The sequence below is a fragment of the Homalodisca vitripennis genome, chromosome 6, assembly GCF_021130785.1.
Source record: "Homalodisca vitripennis isolate AUS2020 chromosome 6, UT_GWSS_2.1, whole genome shotgun sequence".
Classification (NCBI taxonomy): Eukaryota; Metazoa; Arthropoda; class Insecta; order Hemiptera; family Cicadellidae; genus Homalodisca; species Homalodisca vitripennis.
Genome location: NC_060212.1, coordinates 155092953 through 155105825, shown reverse-complemented (window position 1 = coordinate 155105825; position 12873 = coordinate 155092953). Strand labels below are relative to the sequence as shown.

Here is a 12873-nt window from a genome sequence, read left to right as displayed (position 1 = left end):
ACTCGTTTTTGTTTATTTAAAAATAAAGAGTTATGAAAAATTTAAAAATATTTTAATAAAAAATCTTTCTCTAAATATCTTGCAACATGATACATTTACCAGTTTTGTACAATAGGCTTTAGAGCAGTGTTCAAATAATAAAAGTTCCTGTAAGATAGCGAAGATATTACAACACAAGAGCGAGTTGAAGTGAAATACTGTCACCGATTTTTGACATTGACTCGTCTATTATATTTTCTTTTTACTCTACGAATAAAAATGTCATTTATTAAAATCACATATAAATGTACATAGTTTGTTTTAAAATTTATTTATTCTGTTATTTTTTGTTGCCATCACTGTGACAGACTCCATCATCACACTTAGTCTTACTAATATTAAAATGGAGCTTCATGCAAAATTTCAAGTTTATTTGTCTGTTTGTTTTCGAGATATCGTCTGGGCAGACAGACAGATAGACAGGTAGAAGTGACATTTTTCTGGCCCCACGAGTAATAAATAGACTTGGCTAAAGCTCAATGAATTAAGGTTAACAATTTAAAGCAACAAATAGAATTAAATTCAAATTATTTTAAAATTGTTATTCTTTAAATATAAATGTGTATAAAATATTCAAATTTGTCAAAACATTAACAATTTGCTATTTTACAATTACAATTACTAGCAAAAATTTGTATAGATTAGAAGACAGGTATATAACCTTTAAAACAATAATAACATTCTCAGGATCAATAAAAGGTTGCCTTATTTTTACTGCTCAGAACGGCTGCAACGCGGTGCTTCGGTAGTCTGGCCTTCAAAATGAGCAGGCACCAGCTGCGGTAAATTAATAAAACCTTGCTCAATGAAATCCTAGTTAACAATTAAATGTTTTAAATAGTGGTTCACAAAATTATAAGTCCAACATAATGACTTATGAACTGCTTTTAACGTGATCAGTGCCAACTTTTTGAACCACCCAGTCAAGAGTAAAAGTTAAGATGGCAATTTTACAACAAACTTGTTCATATAATTCCAAAATGACATTGTAATACAGTACACTTGCTCTATCTTTTATGAAGTTTTGTCTTAATTGGATCTCAAATTTCAGAGTTATAAATCTTCAAAGTTACAGTTTTGTGGAAGTAACCAAAAACCAGTACTTTTTTCGTTCTCACTGATGTAACTGGAAGTTATATGTACATAATTTGTTTTATATGTCGTAATTGTACTTGTACCTCTACTTGCTATTATGTGATTAACGTCCAAGTACGGTTATTTGTACTTTCTGATTCGGAAGTAAAACTATTCACCTGAAAAATACCCAACTATATGTATATAGTAGTTGTTCAATGACTCGATCTTTTATGATTTTGCCGCCACTATAATTTTGTCATCTATGGCAAGCGACCCCCTCCCCTACGCCCCTAGCTGTGGCTCTGCAAATTAGGCCTATTGGAAACGAGGGTGTGTTTAGGTATTTTATCGTGTTGCAGTTTCTGTACTATCATTTACTTTTCTCTTGTTGATAAACTGATACCACTTCAAGAGTTGAATGCATTCATGACGTGCTTTTCACACCAGAAAAGGATTTTATTGTAATTAACTTGCAATATGAACACTCTGAATGAAGAAGACTTAATTAAACTAATTGCAGACCAATGTTAAATGTTAAGTAGAACCAATGTTTACAACCCAAATATGCCCTACTTAAAACAAATTGAAACTCATTGAAAACAATTAGACATTTGGAACTGAAAGATAATTGTATCCCATAAAATATACAGTTCTTATGTGAAGAAATAGTGAATAATATTCTTTGAGTTTTATAAATACAAAACATATTTTTATTTTAGGTGATAATTTATAACTAAGGTAGTAGAATTGGATTATGAGTGAAAATTCTGGACTATACATCTTATTGTGTACTCATGTGAAGCTGATATGTTGTATCCAGATGGCAATCAATAGTGTGAGGCCAAATAAATTATTGTTATACATACCATCTGCTATATTAGTTCAAATTAAGACTTTTTTTGTAGCATGAGCACAGATTTCCTAGCACTTACACAAAGTGGCACAGAATTAACACCACATTCAGCACTGGACAAATGAACAGGCTGTAGTGAAAATCATAAACACAACATTCAACTTCAAATACTTTTAGCACTCATTATTTGTCATTATTAGAATTTTATTATTATACTATGTAATGAATAAGATAATTAGTATATTATCTTATAACTAAACAACTAAAAATGTTTAGACTGTTAAAAATATAATATATCTTCGATAACCCTCTGAGAAACATTAAGATTATAAAAGTGTTTAAGATTTTACATTGATTTTCTCCTTTTAATGGCAGACTACACAACTACATTTTCCTCAAATCCTCATTGTGCATTAGTTTGTGGTTACTCTGAAAGTATTGTGACGGATATAGGATAAAAATAAGTCTGTTTATGTTTTTCTTACATTACTCAATCAATTAATTTTTACTCTTATTTTGTTGAATACTACAATATTAAAAATACTACTAAATTATTTTTGTGTTTTGAGGATTAATTTGATATGTTGGATTTTGATGTATTTGGAGTATTTGAATATCACATTTGAATTTGTCTCTTCCTGCCTCTATTACCTCTTCAACATTGCTCACGGTCAAGCTTAAAATGTAACTTATTATGGTAAAGATACTTAACACTGGTGTTATGGAGCGACAATCAAGATGGTCACCAGTACATGGTGACCCATATCATGTTACCAACCTTAAGACATTGGAGTACTAACCTTAAAGAGGGGGGTGTTCATATAAATAACTTGCAGTACAAATTTTGCCCAAATAAATAAACCATTTAAAATATAAAACTTGTTCAAGGAAGCAAAATTATGTACTTCCAAATTTTAAATAAAGAATATCAACATAAATTTGTTGGATTACAATAAAACAAACATCAAATTATACCTTACTTTGATATATTTCACAGATACCATACAATCTGATCACCAAAAGTTTACATTGTGCAGTATTAAAAGCTAAAAAATTTACTTTCACTTAACTGGTCAGATGGATTTTTCTCTTAATACACAACATTGTATAATTTAGTAAATATCAGATTCAATCTAGTTCAATCAGATTTATTTATTGAATTATAGAGTTATATTTCTGTGAATACGGTACCTCAGAGAAATCCTGGGTCTTTTTTTGACAGCTGGATTGTCTGCTTGATGTCCACAGACAGCAAAACATTGACTATAATGTGCATAATAGATAGGTGCAAGATGAAAGATACATCTACTTAGTGAGGTACAGGATAATTGTGGTCAGCAGAATAATCAGAACAGCTGTGGCCTGCAGGTAACCAGAGCGAGAGGGTGTGATACTGTCCCATAGGGCCACTCGGGATCCCAAGTAGTCGTTGGAAATCATCGTCAAGTTTCCGTCTATCCGGAGGTAGCGTGTCGTCACATTCCCGACAGGGGACCAGGCTACAGAATCTAGCTCTGGGTCTGTTCCCACAGTCGGTGTCCTGGAATGCAGAAATAAGTAGAGGACTATGCATGTTAGCAATCATGAATGAGTTCAATAATAAAGATCAGAGTATTCTACCCTCCAAAATAGGGATTGTCGATTATAAAAAAACAATCATTAAGGTAATATTTTGTTCGGAGAATATTGAGTGGTTCTTTTTACAACCAGTTCATATTGTGGTGGTTTGGATGTCATGTTTAAACTAATGTCCCTTGAATGATGAGGAGAATGACTTGATTAAGTAAAGATCCTCAAGGCACTAACTTCAATTCAATGGAACTCATTCTCAAGGACGAAATTTTGTTGCTTGTAAAAATATTCCTATCTTATTTAATTAATGTAAGGTGGATGTACATTTTGACTATTAAATATACCTGAAAAGATTTTCAGTTCAATACCTTATATATGGCACTTCTAAGCGTTTAAGTCATTGTGAAATTTAAAATACGAGTACATACTGTATTTCCTATAGATTTAAGTGCTATTAATTTACTTATACATATAATATATATTCCCAAGTTTTAAAGCTTATGAAATATTACCCGTATTTTGCAAAGTTGGTCCACAGTTTGGCCATTTGTTTCCAAGTTTTCATTTCTGCTGAATCCTCTGTCGCTGTCTGGTTCACTTTCTGGCGCACAAACAAGTAGCTTAACTCCTCAGCATGACTCACCCCTGGGTAGTGGAAAGTTTATTGTTCATTGCATAATATTTCATTGTATTAATTTTACATTGTAGTAAAAGATACTTATAAAGATAAACAAAATTAATTAAACCAACAAGTTTACTTTTTCATAACAGCTTCAAGCCTATAATTTATAAAATTGAAATAATATCATAAATGCAAAAGGCCTTTGTTTGTTTCTTTTGCTTTCACGTAGACTATTGAACTGATTGTACTGAAATTTTACATGGAAATTCTTCCAGTCCCTGGGATAAATATAGGATTATTCTTATTTCGAAAATCCCTCCGGGTTACGCCCAACTGTTCTTTAAAGTAGTGTAAAATCTCGCCTTGATCTATAAAATTGTAAAATATTAATTGAGAGAGCCAGTCACATGTAATCAACTGTGTAAACATTGTTTTAGGACAGTACAATCGTATTTTTAACTAATTTAACCGCTATTTTCAATTTTTTTACATTTATAATGAGCAAATTCTCTAAGGAATAAGTATTATTCCACACCATTTGAGATTTCAGCGATTAGGTAAATATTCATCTACCTTAGAAAATGTTCTAAAATATAAATTTGTCAGAATTTGACTCCGAAGACTTCCTTTGAAGCGTCCGGCAAGAACTATGCTAGATGATAGTTCAATGACCGTGCTTTTAAACTAGTATACCAATTCCAGCTTTCCAATATTTCCTAAAAATATATTTTTAGTTTATAAAAAAAAAACATGTAGTGTAATTGTAGAATCTTGGAGCATTGGAAAAAAGGTTTATTGTACTATCACTAGTATAAACGAATACAACATTTTCCAATATAATTTTTATTTTGTGCAATTATTAATGTGCTTTTAAATGTACATTTTTATCAAATATTAAGTATTAGATATAAAAGACAATGTCACTATCTAAATTTTAGTATAAATTTAAATACTGGAATAAATTAGTTCCAATATGAGTTCTCTTTTGACAGAGGTAGGCTTCTTGGATCTAAGAATATGTGATATGATTGTTTCAATGGCCATACATATACACTTCTTAATGTATTTTGATGATCATGGCAATAAGGCAAACTCAACTTTGGCGTCGGAAATATAATTCACTTAAACCAGAATTATTCATACAGGTGCATAACCTAAAAACTGCATGCAAAGCCACGGGTTACTGCTAGTATTATACATTTACCTGAAAAGTTGTATGTTTTCATGACAATTTCTGTGACCCTTTCCTTGAATGTGCCATTGAATGCAAAGAAGTATAAGTAAACATCAGCTCTGTCCCTGAAAGCCCGAGCGCTCACCGCAGTGGAATAGCCAAAAAGAACATCAGTGTTCAACTGAAAATAAGAGTATGCAGCAAATACAACAAATTGATGCAGCTGATTCAAATCTAATACCTGAGCAAAAATATCATCAATCACCGCACATTATTGTATAATTGAAAACGGTAGTATGCAATGATCAGCAGTACATGAAGATAGCTGATTCATATCCAACATTTAAGCAAAAATAGGTTAAGATATCAGAATAGTCTTGTATTTTTATTTTTATTTGTTGAATATGTTGTATTTTTGAAATTAACAGGCTTGCTGACAGTGCAACCGTAAGATTCTTCAAGTAATTGTCTCAACAACTAAAAATTCCATATAAATTGAAAAATTTTTAAAAAAGAATGTTTTAGTCGTTGATATTTTGTAATAGTGATGTGAGATATACTACAAAAGAGTATACTTTTTTGTCTGAAAACATTATTTTACTGTAGGTACAAGGAACCAATGATTTCTCATTGCCAGTTTCAAAAATGTTTGACTTCAAAAGTCAAAATCCAGGGTGCCAAAGTATGTTCCGTTTGTGTGTGGAAAGATAATAGGATTTCGGCCTTTTGCCATTGTTATATATTACAAAAATAGAACATTACATTTCAAGGCCTAAAATTTACCCTCTTCTTCAGGCGTCAAAACCTCCTAAGATATAAAGTTAAACGTGGACAGAATATTTTTAACTAAATTTGGTAGTAAATGTACCTCATATTAAACTAAATTTAACAACAGAGTATTTTCTATATCAAAAGATCAAGTATATACCTGACGTATAATAGTATAAAGTCCAGACTGGTAAAAATGAACCCAAGCAATGTTACTATATATAATATGGAACATTACACAACACATGTTGCACATCCTAGGGGAGATGGAACACTGATGTCCGAAATCTTATTATCCTTTCAAATCATCCATCGTTAATAATAAACTTTACACAAAGAACTGATTTTCTGTATGTTATTGTGTTATTGAGACATAAGTTTGGTAAATTTATACCAAAACAATAGATAAAAGATTTTACACAACACAAAACTAATCTGAATAGTATCTTACATCAACATAACCTCTCAAGTTGGAAGCCGAAGGTACTGTGTCCTGGAAATAAAACCATTTTATCTTCTTTACAAGAAATGCCAGTCTTGACTCTGTGCTTTGATTTCTCACTTCCGGTGGGATGAACCTTTCTAAGTTATTGGTGATGTTTTTTATTCGCTCTTCATCTTCTATAAAAGAAAACGCATTTATTGTTATACAGTTTTATTAACAGAGATACACAAAGACTAAAAGTGCAAAGACATATCTAAGAATCTAGAATTTAGATGCTGCTACAACAAAGTGACCATTAGTGAACAAGTAATTAAGAATTAAACTTGTTTTTTGGTAAATATCTATACCTTCATAATTTTTGTTTTCTGCTGTTGACCATTCAGCAGCATGCCACTTATTATTGATATTTCAGCAAATCATCAAACGAAATGTGTTATGATATTTATGCTAGATATTTATGAAAACAGAAATTCTCTTTGTCACGATTCTACACTCCTTATAATATTTATCAACATACACTTATCAACTATTAATATGCAGAGAAGAGATGTATCGTAGTAACTAAAAAATATATAAAAACCAGAAATCTAACTGGAACAGTTGTTCACAGCGCAATACACTGGCCAGTCCTGGTACTACCATTAATGGAAAATAGCACATCACCAATATGTTGACTGGCCCTAGTAACTAACCTCAGTGAGTTGTCTAGTTTGGACTGTCTAATAAACAAGCTATAACTGTAAAATGACGATGTAGATGAAACTGTCACAAGATATGGGTATTTAATTATTTATATTTGAAAATAGTGGACTGGAATATGAATGTTCTGTTTGAGATGTTCAATTTGGTAATGCAATATTTTTTAGTACTTCTTATGAACAGAAAGTTTCAACAAAATAATTAAGCGTCATAATTGAACTTACTGGTAATTCCCAACGTCATCATCCCCTCATCGCTATTGATTCCCATGATAAAGGGCACAAAAGATCCTTCTCCCTCCTCCAGCAGCTTTTTGGGGTGGTATGGAAGAAAAGGTTTCTTGCTGGTTTTGTCAATCGAAGGAATAAAAATTAAACTCAGTCCATTTTTCTTGTCCTAGAAAAACAAATTTATTTCATAGGACAAACACAATGTTTCAAACATATCTCTGGATTCATAATGTAATGTTTAAGAGTATTAAATGCACTAATATAATCAACAAAATTGCTGCTTTGGACGCCAACAAAACTGAAACCTATGGCTTTTTGTAACCTTTTTAACAGTAACAATTTAACTATTGAAATACCCTTTTTTTGTTCTCTTAGGACAAGAAGCTTATAAATTGCACCTAGTCCTGTAAGAACCTTTGCTCTGCTTCCGGAGTGACACGAAGAATTAGGGCACTACATCTCAAAGTCATGTCTCGCCGGAAGAAGGGGAGGCCAGCTCTGAACCAGCCTCTCCAGTCAAAGTAGGCAGGGGGAGGCACACCCTTGTCGAGGCTAACAAGAACCTCTGAGGTTAGGGAACAAACCCCACCAACTCCAACAATCATCTCCCACAGTAGACTAGACCTATCGAATTGCCTGTGAACCACAGAATCTCAACATTTGCGGTTAGTGATGTGCCGCTACTGGACATCCATAAAGTTGCCCAGATTTAAGTGACACATCGGTTTTTGCTGTGTCCAGTGGTGGGTTCAACTGGAAGGTATAAACCAGCCAGAAGTAATCCCTTTAAAAAAGAGAATACCTTTACTAAATTAACACATTGACTCCGAAGGGCACAAATTGATACTCTAACGCTGTCCTAAAGTTGGTACAAGACTCTTGTCACAGTCAATATAGTCAAGGTGTTAATGATTTATTTGTGCAATACCTAGAATGATACAAGTTTTGATTAAACTTGTAGTACACAGGGAAAGAACTTCCTCTAACTTTTTGATCAAATATGAAGTTATTAAAGCTTGACCTGAATCACCTGTGTATCCCTTCTATGAACGAATATCATTCATTAATCACTCACTGCAACTGATTAAATGTTGATATTTTGATATTCTTGTTGGGCATACTTCTCAGTCTGAAGAATCTTAATCTCAATGCTCCCACTTACCTACAGCATATGTATGACCTACTGCATGACATTACTACAATATGACTACACAAAAGTCATATGCTAGATGTAACTAATAAATCTGATAGTTTAGTACTATTAAACCAATTTGTACATTTATCAATTGCTAAGAGCATACAGAAGGTCTCAAGACCCTGCAATATAACCTAATAATGCGCAAAACCCCTAACCCTCTGAACACTAACTTAAATCAAAGGCTAATCAAAAAAGAGAACATTCTCATCCCAGCCTACTGATCCTGATCATGCTGACGATACTCTCCCCTATGTTCAAGAAATAGTACATTTTCTTTAATACAAAATGCTCTTATGTTGAGGGTACTCCTTTGAACTCAACTCTTCATGACTCTAGAGGCTTCTCTCACTCCCCTCAAATGGCTAAATTTACATACACGTATGTCATCATGATCTCTACTTCTTCTCTACAGAGCCCTTGGAAGGTGGAAGTCAGTATACACCTTCATCAGAAAATTTGGTATTCAACTCTTAGACATGCATTTAAAATTACTGTTGTTGGTCTCTTAATCCTTTGATCAAACAAAGGCTGTACTGCTACTCAAATTGGAATCCCTATCAGATCGTATGTGGCCTCAAACTACTCTTCTTAGAAATATCTTCTGTTGTCTTGCCTTGAACTCAGGAAATCTTGAATCCTTACATTGCTGGCTGATCCTATATTTGACATGATCCCATTAACATCCTCTAAGACATTGAAAATCCACCTTCTTATTTCCTCACTCAAGAGCTTCACTTTTTTGGCATCAATGGTGCGTGTTGTCAGCACTCATCTAGGTTAGGTGGTCATGAGTATCACTGTGCTACCCTCCTCTCTCATCTCCATTTTTCTACTCTGGATACAAGAACTTCTCTCTGCAGGAAGAAGGTTCTCTGACTCACCCATCTCTCTTCCTCTCTCTCTCTTTGGATTTCTTTATAAGAACATGACTACAGATATTAGGAGTCAAATCTTTAACAGTGTCAGGTTTCAGATGCTGCACTAAGAGGAAGTTGAACTGGAGGTAACTAAAAAATATTTTTTTTGCCTAAAGCATGTATGTAAAATTAATTATTTCTTCCGCAATTTTACCTTAAAAATATGCCACAGACACTTATGTCAACTGAACTGTGCTATGTTTAAATACTGTTGACTAAAAAAAAACTGGCACACTGTATTGTTATAACTATTAAAGTATTGTATATTTCTAAATATAGTATTGTTTTTTTAAGTGAAGAATATTTCATACAGAGTATTCTAAATATAATTCTTCTTTTTAGCATTTCGAAACTGTAGACTAAAAGAGTTTTTAATTGTTTATCAAATAAACAGTGAAAATCTCCCACCTCTTCTGTTTGATTTAGACGTTGTTGAGCGACCACTATCTCTTGGACATCAGCTGTAGTCAGGCACTTGAGTGCCTTAACAGAATCTGCAGTACTGCAGTTGAGTGCTGCAGCCAGCTGTAACCCATAGATTGCTGCATTGCTCCTCACAGACCAGCTCGTCAGGGCAGTACCACTTTCTCCAATCACCCGATGGAACAGTCCTGCCAACCTCTCAAATCTAATGAACGAATTCAATATTTACAAATACAATACTAACATGTAAGACTTATGGTTCATTTTTTCTATCTGCTCACCTGTACTGAAGAAATATTCTAATACATCAAGTCATCTTTTATCAAATAAAGCCATTAAACATCTCCTCCCTACCTTTATCACAAAACATTACATTTTTTGTTGTGTGATTTCACCAAACAATCAAATAAATTACTCGCATGTTTGAAACAGATAGGAGATATTGAAAAGTTGAAGGTTAGAGAAACTGATTAGATTATAGTAATTAGAACGAGTCAAAGTCAAAATATCTCTAATCAAAGGCCTAAATGATGTAATTTTTTAACTGTGATATGTCAGATTCATTGGTACAACAATCAATAGTATTGTTCATATACTATGCATATGATATAGATGCTTTATACACACTTCATTAAAGTACAATATTAGATTAAAGAAATTCAAAAATTGCTAGTTTGCAAATAGTTTTTTAAAAGTAAACATTGGCTTTTTTTGTTACGTGGTTGATTTCATGCATAAAATATTATGACCTTAAAGCCCCTTAACTTGTCTCCATGGGCTCTTTTAAAACGGAAGGTGAATTTTCCTTAGCTATTCCTACAGGGAAGGAAAGCAAGATTGATAAACCCTGCTCAAGCTCCTCCTCCTTCCCCCACCTCCCCAAAATTTTGGAGGACAAACTTTAAAATTGCATGCAGTGGTAAGTTTCAAGTTAAAATACATTTATGAATTATTCAAGCTTAACAATTTTGTAAGCGTAGCTTAACACCACTTTTTGTACCTACTAATCATAAATATCTACTCTTTCAAATGCCAAATGTTATAATCCAGAAGCGGTTTCATTTCACCAAAAATTCGAAGGCACTATACGAATGATGGGTTAAATATTATTTTACATACTGCCTCACATGTTGTACCTACTTCACATACCAGCTGCATTTAAGTTACAAAATAACCTAATGATTATGACCAGATTTAAACTGAGGTTTCTCCCATAGAAATTCAAATTTTTAAAATGTGATACTTTAATGGTCAAGACGACCTACTCAACATTAACAATCTCACCTGTAGACAGAGGGGAGAGGTATTGAAGGTGAACGGCTGCTGACCCAGCACTCTCTCCGAACAGAGTGACATTTCCTTTGTTACCTCCGAACTGTTGGATCTCTCTCTGGACCCATTGCAGAGCCAGCACCTGGTCCTTCATTCCTGCATTGCCAGGTGCTCCAGGAATCTCCAGGGACAAGAAACCTTTAACAAGCAAATGGTTTAAAAATTCCAGCAATAAACATTTTAGCAATGGCAAGTGTGATAGAATTGACCCTTAAACAGTTCTGGTGCTAGTTTGTATTCTAACAAATTTTGCAAACAATTGTTCTTTGTTTACGGTTAAATTAATGATGGGCAGTTTGAAAGGTTGACATGATTACATTTGCCACCATTATGTGTTACGACATAAACAGAATGCATCGAGAACTGGTAACTGTCTGGTAACAATCTTCTTCAGACGTAATACCTTATAGCAGAAGATAAGACATGCAAAAAATTAACTGATTCAAGAAGTCGTGATCGCACTGGTCTGAAAATCAAATATGAAATTATATGAAGCCAATGTAAGACATTGCAATACACATACTCTGGTTAACTTAAATAATGACCTTGCACTTGCTATCCTCCTCCCCCTCTCCCATTAATACCACCCTGTGCATGCTTATACGGTATGTAAACCCAGTTTAATATTTAAATTTGAAATCAAATAATGTAGTCACTATAGTTCATAGCTTTATAGGTTTTTTAATATGTTTTCAACTTAAAGTATATTTAACTTGTAACCAAAGAAATGCATTAGTGTGGAAATAAGTTATAACTAACTTTAGCATAAGGTTTCTTAATTGTTGGAGATAAGGTATTTACAAGTTTTGAGGCAATAGTATGTGAGTACTAACTATATTTTGAGGATCAAGACTTAATTCCTTTCTTGGTTAATATGAACAGTGCAAAAAGCTTTATGCCACTTATCCAGAAAGCTTCAGTCAACTTAAACATGTTGAGTTTTAATTTATCATGCTGTTAGTGAGATCAATACCTACTGGCTAAAACCAATTTTTAATTTCCTTAGTGTTGTTATGGGGGGGTGGGGGGGGGGGGGGGTGGGGGGGGGGGGGGGTGGGGGGGGGGGGGGGTGGGGGGGGGGGGGGGTGGGGGGGGGGGGGGGTGGGGGGGGGGGGTTTATAGTGAAAAGGCTTCAAATAAAATATGGACTAACATGATTTCTAGGGATCCAGTGCCTCCTGGAAGTAACTTGAAAACCAACCTGGGAGCCTGTGAAGGGAAAACTTACTAGACACTTGATCATCAATGATCCTCTGGTCATGGCTCCCTATCCGGTGTTGGAGGATAGGTTGGCATTTTGGGACAACATCTTCCAGTCCCTGTATGGGGAAGCCACACACCTTCGCATGGACAGAAGTTATTCAGTGTATATAATTGTGTATTTCCTCTTGTTGTTCTGTGCAATTCTTGGAATATATTGTTACTTCAGGCGTAAACAACACAGCTGTTATAGTATTTTGGATTAAAAATAAACTCAGTTTATAAACATTACTTAATAAATATTTTACTTAATTTTTGTAATGA

General features: G+C 33.7%; 1 protein-coding gene across 1 annotated transcript; it reads right to left on the bottom strand.

Annotated features, from left to right (window-relative positions):
• Positions 1-2942: 2942 nt before the first annotated feature.
• LOC124365035 (esterase FE4-like) lies at positions 2943-11503 on the bottom strand. The gene is made up of 7 exons (XM_046820926.1): positions 11302-11503; positions 10003-10205; positions 7474-7645; positions 6557-6726; positions 5368-5518; positions 4054-4186; positions 2943-3509 (listed from the first exon to the last, which is right to left on the bottom strand). The coding sequence occupies exons 1-7, from the start codon at positions 11441-11443 to the stop codon at positions 3275-3277; spliced, it is 1206 nt and encodes a 401-aa protein (XP_046676882.1). The 5' UTR covers positions 11444-11503; the 3' UTR covers positions 2943-3274.
• Between the last annotated feature and the right edge of the window lie 1370 nt (positions 11504-12873).